Source organism: Desmodus rotundus, chromosome 11 (assembly GCF_022682495.2).
Source record: "Desmodus rotundus isolate HL8 chromosome 11, HLdesRot8A.1, whole genome shotgun sequence".
NCBI classification, from domain to species: domain Eukaryota; kingdom Metazoa; phylum Chordata; class Mammalia; order Chiroptera; family Phyllostomidae; genus Desmodus; species Desmodus rotundus.
Window position 1 is genome coordinate 93,172,597 of NC_071397.1, and position 17,048 is coordinate 93,189,644.

General features: G+C 41.5%; 1 protein-coding gene across 2 annotated transcripts in view; it reads right to left on the reverse strand.

Moving 5' to 3' along the window:
- The window catches only part of SYNE1 (spectrin repeat containing nuclear envelope protein 1), a 389,799-nt gene that overhangs the window by 164,034 nt on the left and 208,717 nt on the right, over positions 1-17,048 (reverse strand). For both annotated transcript variants that reach the window (XM_045188911.3, XM_053914376.1), the window contains 12 exons: positions 15,451-15,768; positions 14,372-14,527; positions 14,063-14,233; positions 13,142-13,468; positions 11,865-12,017; positions 11,390-11,557; positions 10,148-10,324; positions 8,255-8,401; positions 7,122-7,247; positions 5,739-5,915; positions 4,290-4,555; positions 640-2,800 (listed from right to left, as the gene is read on the reverse strand). In XM_045188911.3, coding sequence (XP_045044846.2) covers positions 640-2,800; positions 4,290-4,555; positions 5,739-5,915; positions 7,122-7,247; positions 8,255-8,401; positions 10,148-10,324; positions 11,390-11,557; positions 11,865-12,017; positions 13,142-13,468; positions 14,063-14,233; positions 14,372-14,527; positions 15,451-15,768 — 4,347 coding nt within the window. The remainder of the gene's footprint in view (positions 1-639; positions 2,801-4,289; positions 4,556-5,738; positions 5,916-7,121; positions 7,248-8,254; positions 8,402-10,147; positions 10,325-11,389; positions 11,558-11,864; positions 12,018-13,141; positions 13,469-14,062; positions 14,234-14,371; positions 14,528-15,450; positions 15,769-17,048) is intronic.

Genomic DNA, 17,048 nt, shown 5'->3' on the forward strand with positions numbered 1-17,048 from the left:
CTTAAAGGGATATCTGTACTCGTACGTTCTAAACATACTCTCATTCTTTTGTTATCCCCAAGTAAAGTCATAATTAATGTTCTAGTCTTGCTCCTGTGGAAGCAAGAGAAGATGAAGCACTCCTCCCTGAGGAAGGGGTGAAAAGATGGGGTGACCGATGGGAGACACCAGCAAAAAAGGTGGCTCAGCATCAGGGGTGGGGCTGCATTGTCCATCTGCGTCTCTCCATTTGGAGATTCTTCATCCAGTGCTGGTCTCAGAAACACCAGGTTTCACATTGTTTTAAAAAGGCATCACTAATTATTCATTGCTAGTTTATTTCATTATTAATGTACGCACCATGGCATTAATTCCACTGGTGCTATCATTCATTACCTCTCCCAAAGGTGAGAGATAGCAGAGGCTGCTGTATTATAACTAAAGTGAAGTCAACGTGGAAATCACGTGAAATGAATACCATGTCCACAAACAACAAAGAAATCCTTTTAAGTCACTGTTGACAATGATTTTACATAGTATCATAAAAGAAATACTTAAGGAAGCAGTTCTAACGATTAAACAAAAATGAAGACACACCTTACACATGTTTACAAATAAGCAGAGTGGAGAAAAAGACAAGAGGAGCCCTATCATACCAACCTGCCTGGTGCCCAAAGCTTCCTGAATGTCTCCGTCCAGCTCTGAGAGCTCAGCAAGAGTGTGTTGTAAATCAGCGGAAATCAGCTCCTTGGCTTTCGTGAATTTCTCCTTCTCCTTGTGACCCAGGGCATTCATTATCCTCAGGCTGGACTGTACCTCCTCCTGTTGAATTTGGACCTTTCTGATCTCCTCCTGGATGTCCTGGGGGTTCAGGTCCAGGCACACGGGCCCACTCAGTTCTGCCTTCACACCCCTCAGCCAGTCCAAAGAGCGGCTCAGCTCCGTCTGGAAGTCTATACTCTGCACCATGCGGCTCTCACACTCAGTCACCGTCGTGCCAATGGCCGAAGTCAGCAGTTTTAACTCCTCTTGCCAGGACTGGATCTGATGCTTGGCCTTCTCATAAGCCGAGGGATCAAGGTGTGGAACAAGATCCTCCAGATGCATGGCCACTTGTTTCAGCAGAGCTCCTGAGTCCTGAAGGCTTCCTGCCAGTGAGTGATACAGTTTGAGCTTCTCGTCTGCAGGAAGGGTCTCCTCGTTCACTTTGGACTGCTCTGCTTTCGCAGCCTCGAGTTGTTTCTGCAGCTGGCGGCACATCTTCTCGTGCTCCTGATAGGCACTGCTGGTGTCTTCTAACAAGCTAACCCTCTGTTCTGTTTGTCGTTTCAGCCGGTGGTACAAGGTGACAAGCCGCAGCATCCTGTCCGGCTGCCAAGGCTGCCCCGTGCTGCGAAAGCTTTCTTTCTTCTGGTTCAGTTCGTCCACTGCTCCCCCAAGGCCTGCCACTTCTTCCAGAAGAGCTCTGCATGCATCCTGAAGACACACAGCTTCTTCAACGACCAGGTCAGCGGGCACTTGGCTCATCTTTAAGAACTGCTCTTCGAGTTCACTCAGAGACTGGGTGGTCAACTCGATCAAGGAAGCATATTCTTTCCGAGCGAGAATTGCTTCTTGGACCTTATAGAACTTGTCTTTGGCCAAGGTGACGATGACATTAAATTGCAGGGGCAGAGCATTCAGCTTTTCACTGAGGTAGGAATGATCGACTTCACTCAGCGACGGCAACATGGCCTGCCCGGTTCTCTGTAACGTAAGCAGGAGATTTTCATATTCTGGAGATTGCTCAAGAATGTGCTGGTATTTGGCCAGTTGTGTGTGAAGCTCTGTATTCTCATTCATTAGGTTGATTTCAGGAAATGTAACAATATCTGCTTGCTTTAGCCAGTGGCAAGCTTTATCAAAATCTTCCTTAAAATGCTTCCTAGAAACTAAACTCTTCTCTAGTTCTTGCAGCCTGTGGCTGCACTTTTGTAAAACAGTGTCATAGACGCTTTGCAGTTCCTGAAGCTTACCCAGCACCTCACCCTTTTCCTGCTCTGTGGCTCCTTTCATTAATTCACGACCCTGGGACCAAAGGCCGGTGACTTCGTTTTGGTACGTCCTGAGGCTGGCTTGAGCGCTCTTACAAGTTTTCACCTGTTTGCTTACTTCTTCCGGCAACAGGCAGATGTGCTCACGGAACATTATCTTTCGCTCATGCTGCTGAATTTGGCTGGTCGCCTGGAACACCGCCATGAGCAACTGAGTTTTCTCAGACAAGGTCTTGTTCAAGTACTTTCGTCTCTGGCCCACTAAGTCGCTGAGACAGTTCACGTGCCTTTGTGCATCGGACAGCGCCTTCTGGATTACCTGCCGCTCATTGAGGCCGAGATCAGCCATCACCCTGTCGGCGTCCTTTATGAGAGATTTCAGGAGCACCTGTTTGGCCTCCAGTTCGCTGCAGATGGCGAGGTGATCCATGAGAAGGTTTGGAGCCATATCGGGCGGGGGGCTCTGCTTGAGGGCCTCGGCGATGTTGGGCTGCTGCTCCTCTGCCCACTCCATCAGCTCCCGAAACTTGGCCTGCACCACATTCAGTTCCTCCAAGTTGGTGACTGACACCTGGATTTTCCTTTTAACAAGGTCCTCCAGCTGAAACCAACGTTGCTCAAGGTGACTTGTCTGTTCTTTCACTAAGTCTCTGTCATCTAAATTCAGATGCTCTATCATTTTCTGCTTTTTCTCTTTCAGGTCTTCAACAACCTGCTCTCTCTCCTGCAATGCCAGGGCTAGCTTTTTCAAAGCTTCCAGGTGGGCAGCGGTGCTCTCCGCGTCGGACCTGTAAAGAGACGAAAGGCGTCAGGGCCAATTAGCCACCTCAAGGTCTGTATTTGTTCACAGCATGTTATCTGACGTTTCACCACTTCCTTTAAGAGGATGCTCTTAGCTCAGAGTCATCATTTGCTCTCATTACTATGGACTACAGGACGCATATATTTGTATATCGGAAGTTGAGCCAAAACGAATTGCTTAACTATGACTTTTCTATTCTTCCGGCTCCCACTGCCCTCCCAACGTATCTGACATGTACTTTTAGCTTCTCCTCCAGCCCATATAAACTGAGCAGGGTCTGCATATTAACAAGATCCCTGGATGGTCTGTGTAACTTGGACATTGAGAAGCACTGATCTATGCCTTTTTGGAAATGGCCCTTAAAGAAATTAGTAAGCGATCATGATGCTGTATGCATGTTCCTGTGAGGAGCAGCGCTGGTCTACCGGACATAACCAGGGCTCTGTCTGCCACCCATTCGTGTACCTAGATATTTTGGGGTTTTGATTAGAACTCTTTCAAAATAGGTGTGAAATGCAAAGAATCCTTATCCTTTTGATTACAAACAGATGAGAAAATGGAATCTTTCTTTTTTACTTACAAAGCAATCAGTTCAAGGTATGAGGAACAGGGTTGGGGCGGTATGATGAGTTCTGCGTGGGACATGCTGGGCCAGAGGTGCCCGAGGGCCAACCAGAGGGAAGTGTCTATTGCACGCCTGAAATACGGGTTTCTGCTGATATTGACTGGATTTACCCCAAAGTCCAGGAAATGTTCAGCATTAAGAAACAGTTTTATAAACAAACTAGAAAATAGTGTACCTTCTTCAAAAAAACTGCCTGATTTCACTCTGTCTAGAATTATGTATTCAGTTTTAATTACTGTAAATTAATAAATCTGAGCAGCGTACTTGAAGATTTTAATACTTATAGTGGCCTGAAGCATAGACAAACTGCCATATGAAGACCCAGTGTGTGGGGAAGGGGAAAAGGGATTCTTATTTTTCAAAGACAAAGCCACTAGGAGGTCAATCACTATAAAATCACCAATGACATATATTAATTGGATTTGGCTGGTTTGTTCATGTCAACAAGACCACAGACAAATGCAAGACAAAGCCTGAGTGACACAGAATCATTCTTGACAGAGTTGGTAGGAAGCCTACAGCACAAAAAGATTTATTCCATTAATTCATAGATGATAGTACCACAATTGGTCATTAAACAGCATTTGAAACAGGCTTGCAATATTCTTGAAGGTCGCAGAGAAAAACGGTGCTGTTTTCAAACATTTCTCCTTCACCCGCTGGCCAAGTGAACACTGAGCAAGGAGTAGCACAGCTCACACGACAACATGAGTTTCTTAACCTGTTTTGGCAACATTAATAGTGATAGACAACAGCTGTTGAAAACCTAAGGCAGGCCTTTTACGTTTGTGTGGAAATGAAGACACTCCTGGCGTCGTGTCTCGGTGACTCACTGCAGAATGGCGGTTACCTGGCTAAGTTGTCCCATTCTGTAGTAAATTTTTCCAGGAACACTTCCACGGCATTCATGCGGTCATGGTACTCTCTCGTCCTCTGAAGGTCCTCTTCCCTTTGCAGACACAGGTGGGTGGACTGGCGGCACAGATCTAGCCACTGGTCGTTCAAATGGCTGATTTCCTTGTGTTCAGGAGACTCCCGCTTCTCGGTTAATGCATCCACCTGCTCTGTGATAGCAGCCACTGCTGCCTGTTTGCACTGCAGTTTCTTGACAAAATCCTAAAGGACAATGACAAATAACTAACATGTAATTAACTCCCAATAAATAAAGAGTGAAGCATAGATGTAATACATCTAATACTTGAAATAACTGAAGGCTGTATAATGAATGAGTCATCAGGGAGGAAGAGAAACTAAAAAGTATCATACCTGTATGATAATTTTGTATCAATATAAATTTCCAAGTGTGTAAGGACCAAATGGTCATGGTGGCATTTTATTTTATTGTGTAATTTTCAACAGTATAAAGAAAAACTGAGAAATGTGAAACAATATTACATTCACTAAGGGAAAAGTTAATGTCTTAATATATTAAAGTGCAGCCTTCGTTTCCTAAAAACTTCTGAAGTTCATGCTTTTGAGAAAACAAATATGTCATCTCTCTTTTCTGTCATCGTGTTTTCTTCTACATACGCAAACAATATTTCAGTAGAAACTATAAATGGCTCACTCTCACAGAGAGAAACACAAGCCTTAAAGTTGGTTAAAAATCTGGTTCAGCTTCCACCCTAGTTCACATCATCTTCTATCAAATTACGTGTAACTGTAGACTAGCAATTATATGTCTATTACATTTTAAATTAACTATACATTAGCTAATATATATCTTGCACATTAAATATGTGTATGATTAATCGGTTCCTGGGCAGCCCTGCAGTTTCGACAGTGCTGTGATGGAAAGATGACTCACAGGGTTTGTGTGAGTGCGGCAGCTGAGGTTTCTGGTGCTGTCAGCTGAGGCACAGCTGCCTCCTTCAGGGTCAAAGTGCAGAGTGGGTGTCTGTTGATGCAACTGACCAACTGGAACTCCAATAAAATATGTGAATGTGTGCTTTCTTCTCTTAATTATTACTTTTATATTTCTATCACAGTTGACATTCAATATTACACCGGTTTCAGGTGTATAAAACAGTGGTCAGACATTTATGTAACTTCCAAAATGACCCCCTCATACGTGTGGTGTGCACCTGACACCGTACTTCCTTTTTATATTATTACTGACTACATGCTCTCTGCTGTACTTTAGAGAAGGTTACTCTCTGATCTGTCCTGTCCTGACACCACGTGAAGGTTGTCCAGATTCTACCTTATTCCTTAAGTAGCTAAGCTAACGTTTAAGGACTGATGGACACACACCCATCTTGGCCTTCTCCGTCTTCCCTGGGGACCCATTAATTCCTACCTTTACTTGGGAAACCATGTTCTGTGCAATATTGAGCTCCAGTTCCGAGTGCCTCCGCTTCATATTCTGCAGCTGCTGATCGGCGTCCTGGAGGTAAATCCACAGCTCAGCCTTCATGTGCTTGATCTCTTCCCAGCCCTGAGTTAAGTTCTGTGCCTGGACAAGCCTCTCTTCGATCTTGAGAGAACACAGAGCCAGAAGTCAGCAGCAGTAGACGGAAACACGTATGCCCAATGAATCGGAGAGGCGAGCCTTCAGCCTATCCGTGTCCACAGGCCGACACACATGTACACATGTGCGCTCACATGCACACGCTCCATGATACATCCACAAAGAATTATTTGCCCCAAGAAAAGTAGATTTTCTTTTTATATGTAGGTTTTCCAAGGACTTTCCATGTGTAAGAGATGTCATATGATTTTAATCAGTTAAAAAGAAGTTTTAAAAATTTATCAGGTCAAAAGTTGCCCTGATGGTTTTTCACACTGGGTGTTTTCAACATCTGACTAACTCATGAATTTAGTCTTGCAGTTAACTGGAAAAGACTTATATTGTTCTGTATTGTGCATTTGTGGTTACTTCTTGTAAAATTGCGTTATTCATGTGTTAAATATATTTTATCCATTTCACTGGTTTTTGTAACCATATAATTTATTTCAATAAATCATTTCTGTAAAAACATATGAATTAAAGACAGATTTGATTTGATAATACACAAGTGAAAAACCTACATTATTTTAAGACATTTCTTGCTTTGGGTGATTTTACTATTCTGTAAATATCTAATCAATTAAAAACCAAAACTACATCTTATTTTTCTTTTAAACCCAAAAATGTTAAGAGTTTAAGGCAGCAGCACCAAACACATGGCCCTGTGCTGCCATCTGTCTGCTGTGGATGGGTACTGCTAGTTCATCACAGCATTTCCAAGGAGGCTAGATGGAGCTTCAGAATCCTTCTGACACCACACTCAGCCACTGCCAATGCTTGAGTAGGCTCTTTGCCACCCCTAACATAAAGCAGGGAGCAGGTACCCCCTCCATATTAAGTATTACCTACAGAAAAACATGGAAAGGAGAAAACAAAAAAATGAATGGGAAACAGGAAAAGAGAATGGAAACTGAGAAAAAAGAAGAGAAAAGAAGTATATTGATGAGCAGATCAATGAGACTAAATGTTTCAGTTCCAGTTCAGTGACATCAGGATCAGAGTGTGCTTATTTTGCTGTGACTTAGTTGAAATTCAAATATCTATCATAATCACCATAGGAGCTTTGTAGCAAGAATAACTCAAGGAGATATTTTCTTTAAAAGTCACCTCTAACATTCAAACAAGAGAATATAATACAATGGGCAAATGCAATGTGGGTTTTAAACATGGTACCATTTCCTCTGTTTGTTGAATATCTTTTGCTGTGGTTTTCACTGAAGAGTTTGACAGGTCGCACATGGAGCAAAGAAGGTCTAAGTAGGTCCTTGACTGTTTCTGCAAAGCTCTGAAGTGCTTGACCTTAAAAAACAAACAAACAAACAAACAAACAAAAGAACACTTGTCAGAATGAAAAAGATGCACGTTATATTTAGACTGCAAGTCTTTGTACCATTTGCACTATTTTGTTAACATTTCAAAAATAATTTTGCTGTGTTCAGTATTCACAACCCTTGTTGTAAATGACATGTATTAGTAACTTAAATCTAATAGCGACTTAAGATTGATATTGACTTGATTCCAAGAGCATTGGGAGTAGCTTATAGATTGTCAGTGACAAAACAGCCGCAAAAGACTTTTGCTAAAATCAATTTCAAGGACAAATCTGGCAGTACTTTTTCCCATTCCCCCAAATTCACATGGCATGCCTTATAAAAAACATACCCATTCTCAATGGAATCAGATTAGTGTGTCATTTTCTCATGGTCGTGGGAGGTATATTATCATCACACGTTTATTGTTTACCAGGTGGGGGACACCGTGACCAAAATGCCACTGCACGCTGTCAAAGTCTGCCCGGTGAGACACCGTCAGAGGTTGTCATGGAGCCAGAAGTGAAATTTTCCAGTCACACATCCAAACAAGCCAACAACTACAGCCAGACTTGGGCCTTACTTAGAGAGGCACAGCTCGGAGGGACTGTAAATTCAGCAAAGTGCCTGCCCCAATAAAGCAAATCACACAGAGTTTCTGGTTTCTCAGTGCATATAAAAGTTTTATGTACCCTACACTGTGGTCTACTAAGTAAACAAAAGCACTATGTCTAAAAAAATGTACACGGCTTAATTAAACAATACTGCCCCCAAATGCCGACCATCATCTGAGCCTGCAGTGAGTCATAATCTTTTTTTCACTTTGTAAAAATGCAGTATCTGCAATGTGCAGTCAGTACAGCCCAATATAATCGCTGTGCCTGTACTTTTATATCCCCAGCAGCCAGCCCAGTTTGGCACATAATAAGCACTTAACATGTTTTCATTGCATGTCTGAATATATCACATGAACATGAATTTCCAGGAGTCCCCTACCTGCTTCACGGCTTCTGCCCTGCTCAGAGGTGGGTGTGGGCTTGGCTTTAAGTCTGGCTGGACCGCAGACAGCCAGGCCTGGCACTGCTGCAGGGTGTCTTGTCGACTCACGTGCTTCTGAAGTTCATGTTCCAGACTCTGGTACACCTGAAACGAACAACCGTGCTGCCGCGGTGAGAGCTGTCTCGTACCTCTACGAACACCACTGGAATCGGATGAAATGCATCCGCAAGTCCACTGAGACTGATTTCTCCCCCAGGACTCCCCAACACAATGCATGTGGAGTTTTCATGTGCTCCAAAAGGTTGCAAAGCACATTGTCATCCCCAGTTTGTAACTTCTCAACCCACACATGCCCATATACTATCCTGACTAGGGAAGGAGAATGTGGGCAGCGTTAAAGGAACTCTGGAATTGTGTTAGAATACATAAAATCACTGACGTAAATTATCAAACATAAATCAGAGTTTTTGTAGTTTCTCCATGATGGGATACCAACTGCAGTTTTGTTTAAGCTAGAAACTAAAAACGAAGTGCCATGTCATGAAAAGATGAACAGTATTTCTCCGACTGAGATGTTTCGGCCTTTAGTTTCATATAGCCCCATTTTGTAAAAGTTCTTCTTTATTTCTCTTGCCCAAGGAGATCTAGCAGAAAAAATATTGCTACGAGGAATGTCTGAGAGTTTCATGCCTATGTTTCCTTCTAAAATTTTTTATGGTTTCAGTCTTACATTTAAATCTTGAATCCATTTTGAGTTTATTCTTGTGTGTAGTGAATACACAGAGACACACACAAAAAAGTAGGCAAAATGGGGAGACAAAGAAACATGTCCCAAAGGAAAGGACTAGAGAAATTTCCAGAGAAAGAATTAAATGAAATAGAAGCAACCGAGATAACAGATACAGAGTTCAAAAGAATAGTCACAAGGATGCTCAAGGACCTCAGGGGAAGAAGGGATGGTCTCGGTGAGAACTTAAAGAGAGAGTAGGCATGAAGAAGGACGTAGAATCCATAACAAAGAACCAGTGAGAAAGAAAGAATGCCACACCTGAAATGAACAATAGACCAGAAGGAAGTAACAGCAGGTTGGATGAAGTAGAGGACTGAACCAGCAATTTAGAGGACAAGAGAACAGAAAACACCCAATCAGAGCAACAAAAAGAAAAAAGAATTTTTTAAAAAATGAGGAAAGTCTAAGGGACCTCAAGACGACATCAAGCATAACAATACCCGCACCATAGGGGTACCAGAAGGAGAAGAGAGAGAGCAAGGGATTGAGAACCCATCTGAAGGAATAGTGGCTGAAAGCCTCCCTAACCTGGTGTACTTAATTTTTGTTAAAAGGGCAATTCTTATCCATCTTAGACTTATTTCTATAACATTAGGGATTCCATTTTAGTATAACTCTTTACACCCTTTAAAGTATAACTCAAAATTGATACTTATTCTTTTTATCAATTTCTATATGAGTGCATAAAAATATTAAATTAGAATAGAACCTAGGCTGCATAGAGTTAAAAAATTAATTATTCTGCAAATTACAGGTAAACTTATTTGGGTATTATAGAATAAGTGGGAAATTAGAAAAAAGTATTAGTGATGTTCAATTTAAAATAAAAAACAAAATTCAAATAAACTTGATATTGATTGATGAATAAAAGGATTGGGCAAAAGCAAATATCTGAAATTCACTGCCTTGTCACCTCGATCAAACATACAATACTGTGTTCGTTCTGTGTCCACAGAGAGACTGAAATCTTTGCTCCTGTCTGGACACACCCTGAAACTATCCCGAAGACCAAAGCAGCAACACTATTTTCACAAACCTCTAGATGGCACAGGCTTTCTCCCTGATTCACAGTCATTCTAGAACAAGCCAGTGGCACTCACCCTCTGGGCTGTACTGCAGATGGCCGAGTAACTGTCCTTGGTGCCCTGCAGGTGGGCGTGCACATTTTGTTTAAGCTTCGCCTGGAGGTGTTCTGCACACTGGCTGATCAAATTGTCGCCTTTAATTTTAAGGTTGTTCAAACGGTCTTCGAAGCCAGCAATTTCTTCCATCGTTGCCTAGAAAAAGAAATAGAGTTCTCATAATGCAATTTTTAGTCTTTAAATAAACTATTCGTTAAACAGAAAGTTTAAGATTAAAATTTCACTGTTTAATGATATTTTTGAAAGAGTTTTATCATTTAGGCAAGATAAATGATTATTACATACACTGAATGGTTATTACACACACTGAATGGTTATTACACACACTGAATGGTTATTACACACACCATATTGAAAAGAACCTTTGGTCTTCGAGTTGGAATAGAGTCACCGTATCTTGAGGTTATTCAGGGTATTGCCTCGGTGCCTAATAGCCTCTACCATGTAATGAGTCTCATATTCATATTTCCTAAATGAAACTTTCTCCTACAGATAGAAATCCTGAACCCCAGGAGTGTTAACGGCTTTCCTAGGACACATACTAGACCTTAAGTACATCATGACTAAAATTCAGTTTCTCGAGGTCAGCAAAACTGCTCCATTACATTGTGATCACATGACATCTGCTATCTGGCACATACAGTTACTAAGATACACATTAAGAAAGATAAGAGCACCTCGTATCAGTACCATAGTTTGTGGCTGACAAAATGTTTTCACAGGAATTATCTCCTGTGATGTCCATACAGCTCTGTGATGGGGCTGGTCTCATTATCGCTCTTTACAAAAAAAAGGAGGCTCAGAGATGCTAAGTTCTCCCAGCTAGACAGGAGGGAGTCTGGCTAGAATTCAGACTTTCTGATCACTATTCCTGTATCCTATCTTTGGCTGTACTTTTCTAAATTAAAGGTAATCTCTTTGATAAATGACTCCATAAAGATTAAATTCTGCAATAAGAAACTATTAGCTGGAAGAATGCTACAAGGTGTTCAGAGTTGAATGCCAGGATTCAACTATTACTGATTCACTTCAATATTGGATTTCACTGTTCTCAATTATTAGATATCCTTGGGACTCACTAACTGCCTTTAACGTCAAACATTATAATCCAGAGATGTGCGCGCACGCATGCACACACACACACAGGCAAAGCTGTGGAAGCCACCCTGCATATCTCGGCTCTTGAGAGACCAGACGCACCTTGTGGTGGGCCAGTTGCTGGGTGATTGTCTCCAGGCTGCCGGTCTCCATGAGGTCGGGCGCCACCAGCCTGCCTGACATCTGCAGCAGCCACCTCTCCACTTCCTGGAGCTCACCGTTGTAATCTTCGTGGTCTTTGACCTTCGCCTCCAGACTGCGAACGTGCTCCTGTGAAGCGAGGTGCCCATCACAGGTGACTTAGAAGCCAAAGAAACTACTCGAAACCGTTTTACATTTTCAAAAACCCAGTGCAACTCCTAGAGTACATATATCACATAGGGTTACATATATCACATAGGGTTACATATATCACAAAATTATTAGGATCCCCCAAAAAAGTCATTATGCCATCTGAATGGAAGGAAAAATACGGATCCATCCCAGCCCTTAGATTTTCCTGACAGAGAAAAAGGAGTCAAGGTCCCCTTTTTGGCAAATAAACACATTTTGTACTGAGTTCCTGATGTCTCCTCACCTTTCCCGCACTGCAGAGGTCCTGGTAATCGCTTTGAAGCTTATCCACTTTGTCCTTCAAAGTGCCATCCTGCACCAGTTCCAGAAGAGCTTCACCCTTTTCTCGCACTGATTTTACTGACGGGTCATAGGACAGCACTATTTGTTGAAGTGACTTGAATTACAAAGAAAAGAGAGAGAGGGAGCTCACCCATGTGGTCAAGGTGAGTATACCACAAGATCTGATACTTAACCTACTTTATAACTCTGTACATGGAAAACATTAAAGGAAATGTTTTTTTATGGCTGATAGAGTTTTTAAACAGAGGGTCACACATCCAGTAGCGTGGAAAGGTAAGTATGGAAAAGAGCTGCCTTTGGCTACGTTTAACACAATTTCTATTTCCGGCTTCCAACCCATTCCTTTCAGCAGAGAAAAAGAGACACAAAACGAGGCACTGTCTTTTTATCTTGAGTTCATGATGCTCACTGCAGCTTGAGGTGCGTGTAAAGTTAGGGAAACAAATTCCAGCTGTGAGGCTGCTGTGCAGGCCCACAGGACTATTGGAATATATCAAGAATTCAGTGATTCAGTGACTGATAAGCTGTCGGATTTGGTAGAAAAGCCAAGGATTGGATTAGACACATTGGCTGCAGGAAGAAGAAGCTTCTGACAGGGAACTCCTTGACGTTAGTCATCACACAATTCTTAACGACTATTGTGTGATCACTCAGGTCAAATTTAGAACACAAATTATTCCACATATAAACTTCCATAATTGCTTAAAAAATGTGAACGGGTGAAATATCTCTATCTTGTACAGGTAGCTATAGTCACACCATCATTTATTCTTTGAAAAATTAATTTCTAAGATGTTTAGCTATAGTTGGTTAATTGGAACATGTTTTCTTACAAACATGGTATCTCACTTTAAATTTACCGTAGGTCAGCTTATAGGCCAAAGGTAAGGGAAGACTACCTGAAACAAATAAAATCTACAGGCGTGAGATCCTGATGCCAGGAAGGCGTACCTGGAGGAGCCTTCTACCTGCATCGCACTGTGGGAATAGCTCTCCCTGTAGCGATACAATCTTTGAATATAGGGCGCGTGTGATTCCTGGTTGGAAACATAACTTTGATGCAGTACGTCCATCTACATCACTTACCCCCAGTAGGACAGACATGTTAGGGGTGTTTTCCAGCCCCGACTAAGAGTGACACACCAGGAATCATTCCCTCCCATTCAGTCCCTATATATATGCTCCTCCTGCATTTGTCCATGAGTAACAACACACTACCTTGTATTTAGATAATTGAGCTTTTTTCTCATATAATTCCATTTTGGGCTCTTCAGGAAGATGTAGGATTTCTTGGTATTCTGTTATCCACTGAGTGAGTGCTTTATATTTATCTGAGAACTCCTTTGCTAAATGAAGGCCTTTTTCCACAGTCATGTGCTCTTTCCGAACAGTGCTGGTCAGCTCCTTCAGCTGTTCCACATGACCATGAATCTCGTTTCTTAAAGTGTTGGCCTCTCCATCCTCCAGGAATTCCAGAGCCTTCTCTCCTTTCTCTCGGGCTGATTTCAGCAAACTGTGGCCTTTCTCCATGTCTTTTAGCAAACCCTGAGAAAGAGAGTGAAGGGGGAGCAGATACTGAGTTAACCTTATTTCCTTTTTTTTAGAGAAAAGACTTTCAACCCCATTCTTGAGTCCACTATTGCCCCTTAAAATATGTTTTTGAAGTTTATAACCAGTTTTGACCTGCCAGGAATCAGAAATCCTCTTTTATTTACATCAATATAGGTTTTAAAACATCTCTGTCAATAGATGATTTCCAAACCAGTGACGTAAGAAAGGCCTTGGTGTTTCTCCTATCTCAGCAATGTCCCTAGAGATCCGAGTTACAACTGTCAACACACAGTGCCATGAATTCAAGATACATTTTTTGTCCTAATTTTTTCAAGTGTTAAATTGGAATTTAGGTAAAATTTCATGAACCGTCATGGCTAAGTCATTCAAATGAGATCACCTCACCAATAAATAAAAGTCTGATTTTGGCCTTCAAGAGCTTAGTATCTGAAGTGAAGTGATGAGCCAAGGACCCCCCATCACGCTGGGCAGGGATGAGCCTGCGCCTCCCAAGAGCTAAGTGGGAGGATGCAGCAGACCAGTGAAAGACTTAAGGTTGGGAGACAAGCCTGATGCAGGCAAGCCTACCTCCAACGTCTTCATTTTTTTCCCCATCATCACTTTATCTACTTTATCAATTTTGGCAGCCACATTCTTGAAGTTTTTATGAGTAGAGCTATACCAATCAGAATAGCAACTTAGGGATAATTCGGCCTCCTCCAAACTCTGGATCTCTTCCTCCAGGAATTTTATTTGTTCCTTTGGAAAAAAAGAAACAAAATTGAATGGTGGATTAAAGACCTGGGCCAGTGCCTTCATGAAAGAAAGGAATGAAAGGAGGGGCATTCTGGCTTGGGAAGTGGGCTGGCCTGCAGGGGCAGCTGGTGGCCGGCTCACCAGCACTTGGAGAAGGAGGGCCTGGTATCTGGAAGTCAGCTGGGTGGCCTGGCAGCCCAGGCGGCTGCTCACGTGGCGCTCGTCCAGGATCTCCTGAGCTCTGGCTCCCACCTCCTCCACTTCGTCCCTGGAAGAGGTGATTTCTTCCTGCCACTTCTGAGATGACGGAAAGAGTGCGAGGAAAGGTTTAGTCTTAGGCACTGCTGAGTAAGACAGATACGTGTATCTTCTGACCAGGAAATGATTCCAGTGCATGTTTAGAATATTTCTATTCTGAGATACAATTTTGAAAATATGTATTTAACCTTCATAAAAAATTGTATTCCAACAATGTCATAAAAATTATGTACTCTTGATTTGGGGTCATTTTTTGTATATATTATACTTAGGTTCAAAAAACATAAAGTTTTATGTAGATATAACTGTATTAATAGGGAATGATTCCAGTGTATGTTTAGATTGTATTTATTCTGATATAATTTTGAAAATGTATCATATATACCCTTTGTGAAAAATATGATTACAGATAAAAGCTGTACTCTTTGAGTCTGAGTACTTTTCTGAATATATTACAATTCTGTTCAAAAATTTTAAAATAGAGTGGCGTATTTTTATATCTTCTTTTGTACTTAGATAAATTTTAAACTAGAGGGATAATGAAGAAAATTCTAAAGGCCTAAGCATTATTTTGATCACGTGCATCAAATTTGCATGAAAATTAGAATAAAACTAAATACCAAGTATTACTTCAATACACTTAATTGGAGCGATTTCAAATCAGAACAATTCACTTAAATGATTACAATATTAGCATTTATGTACCTTTACAAAGCAAGGTCATAGGGTATAGGAAAAATATAAAATATTTCATTAAATTTTATTTTATGAAAGGCAAATTTAAGATTTTGTTCAAAATTGCTGTTAGAATGCTCCATTGTAATTTATGTTAACTTTCTTTTCGAGCAGAAGATTTTGCAAATCGACACCTTGGATAAAACAAATTACTAAATATCTTAATGAAACCAACTCCGTAAGGCAACTGCTTCTTTGACCAAGGTCAGGAATGTGCACTGATTTACCTTCATCTGATGTAACTGTGTCTCCTTGGCTGCCCGGTTAGACTGCCGTCCAGTCCTGAGACTCGCTTTCTCCTCCAGCGTTTTCAGCCATTCGTCTACTTGCTGAAACTTCTGTTCCATCAGTCTCAATTTGTTGACGACATTATTGAACTGAGCTCGGGTCTCCGACAGTCTCTGCTGGTAAGCCTGCCAGTCCTGCCGCAGAGACTCCAAAGCCCGATCCTCCGTCTGGGGGATGCCCGACGGTATCACCTCCTCCCTGGTGTGCAGCACGGAATTCAACAGTGCCTGCCCCTCGGCGCAGTGAACCTGCAGCTCCTGCAGGGGACAGGGACGCTGTCACACGTCATTCATAGCTTACACCTGCACAGGTTATTGTGTCTCACCCAAGCCAACTGTGCCATCTTGAACCTCATATAGAAAAGAATGATTTTATCATCTTATACAAAACAACCTAACACGAAATATTATCTCCCAAGTCAGGAGAAAGGTTTGCAAATACTTCCTATTAAAATAATCAAAAAACATGCACACACACAAATAACACACACACAGTAATATTTGTCTCAATCATCTTAGAAACAGCTTGTGAATTTTGACTCTTCAGCTTTTAGGCAAAAACACTTGTGATTAAAGGGCTATTGTTTAAAAGAAATACCTAGGCCTTTTATGGCTCGTAATCTGTTTAAAAACCTAAGGCTTCTTGCTTGGCACTGATTGCATAAAATCAGTGTTACACCCGTAGCTCAGACAGGAACAATGGGCCCTCTTTTTGCTAAGAAGGGACACTTTGCCAAAGCTGTGCTCTAGGGAATGGGTGGGCCAAGGAAAGTTTTCCCAGAGGGTAATGGGAGGTTGAATTATCACAACTGCCGAATGGATGCTCCCAAGAGCAATACATTTGCCTCCACCAAAGAATAAGCCCCAAAGATTTACCTCACAAGCTCAGTATAAACCAAGTCTTGGAGAGTACCAACTATAATTTATGAAAAAGAAAAACTCATGTCTCTAAAGATACTGGCAAAACAACATTAAATACTTGAATCTCTTACGTTAAAAAGGTGGACACTGATACTTGATCTGATCAACTCAAGTTGAAAGGAGCCAAGTCAAAACCCATCAAGTATGTTAAAAGTACCAAGAGTTTTAGTCAAAATACGGTACTGTAAAAATATTTAATATTGGTTGAAACCATTTGAAATTGCTGGTACCTGACTATTTTGACCTGCAAAGATAGCAATCTCATAGGGTACAAACTAATGGATTCATTTTTCCTCGGTAGGAGGTCACTTTCAAGAACAACGTAATGTGAATATGTAAATGGAAGAGAACAATATATGTGGTGAAATAGTAATCAAAACAGCCACGAACAGAAATTTTATTCCAAAGTTCTTAAATTTTTTAAAGTTAGTTTTACACTTTTAATCTCCTTCGTTATTTCAGGAGTCGGCAAACATTTTCTATAAAGGGCTGGATAGCACGTATTTTAGGCTTTGTGGGCCATACGGTCTCTGCTGCATCTCCTGAAGTCTGCCATGGTAGTTCCGAAGTAGCAACAAGTGGTACATAAATGAATGGGCGTGTCTGTGTTTCCATCA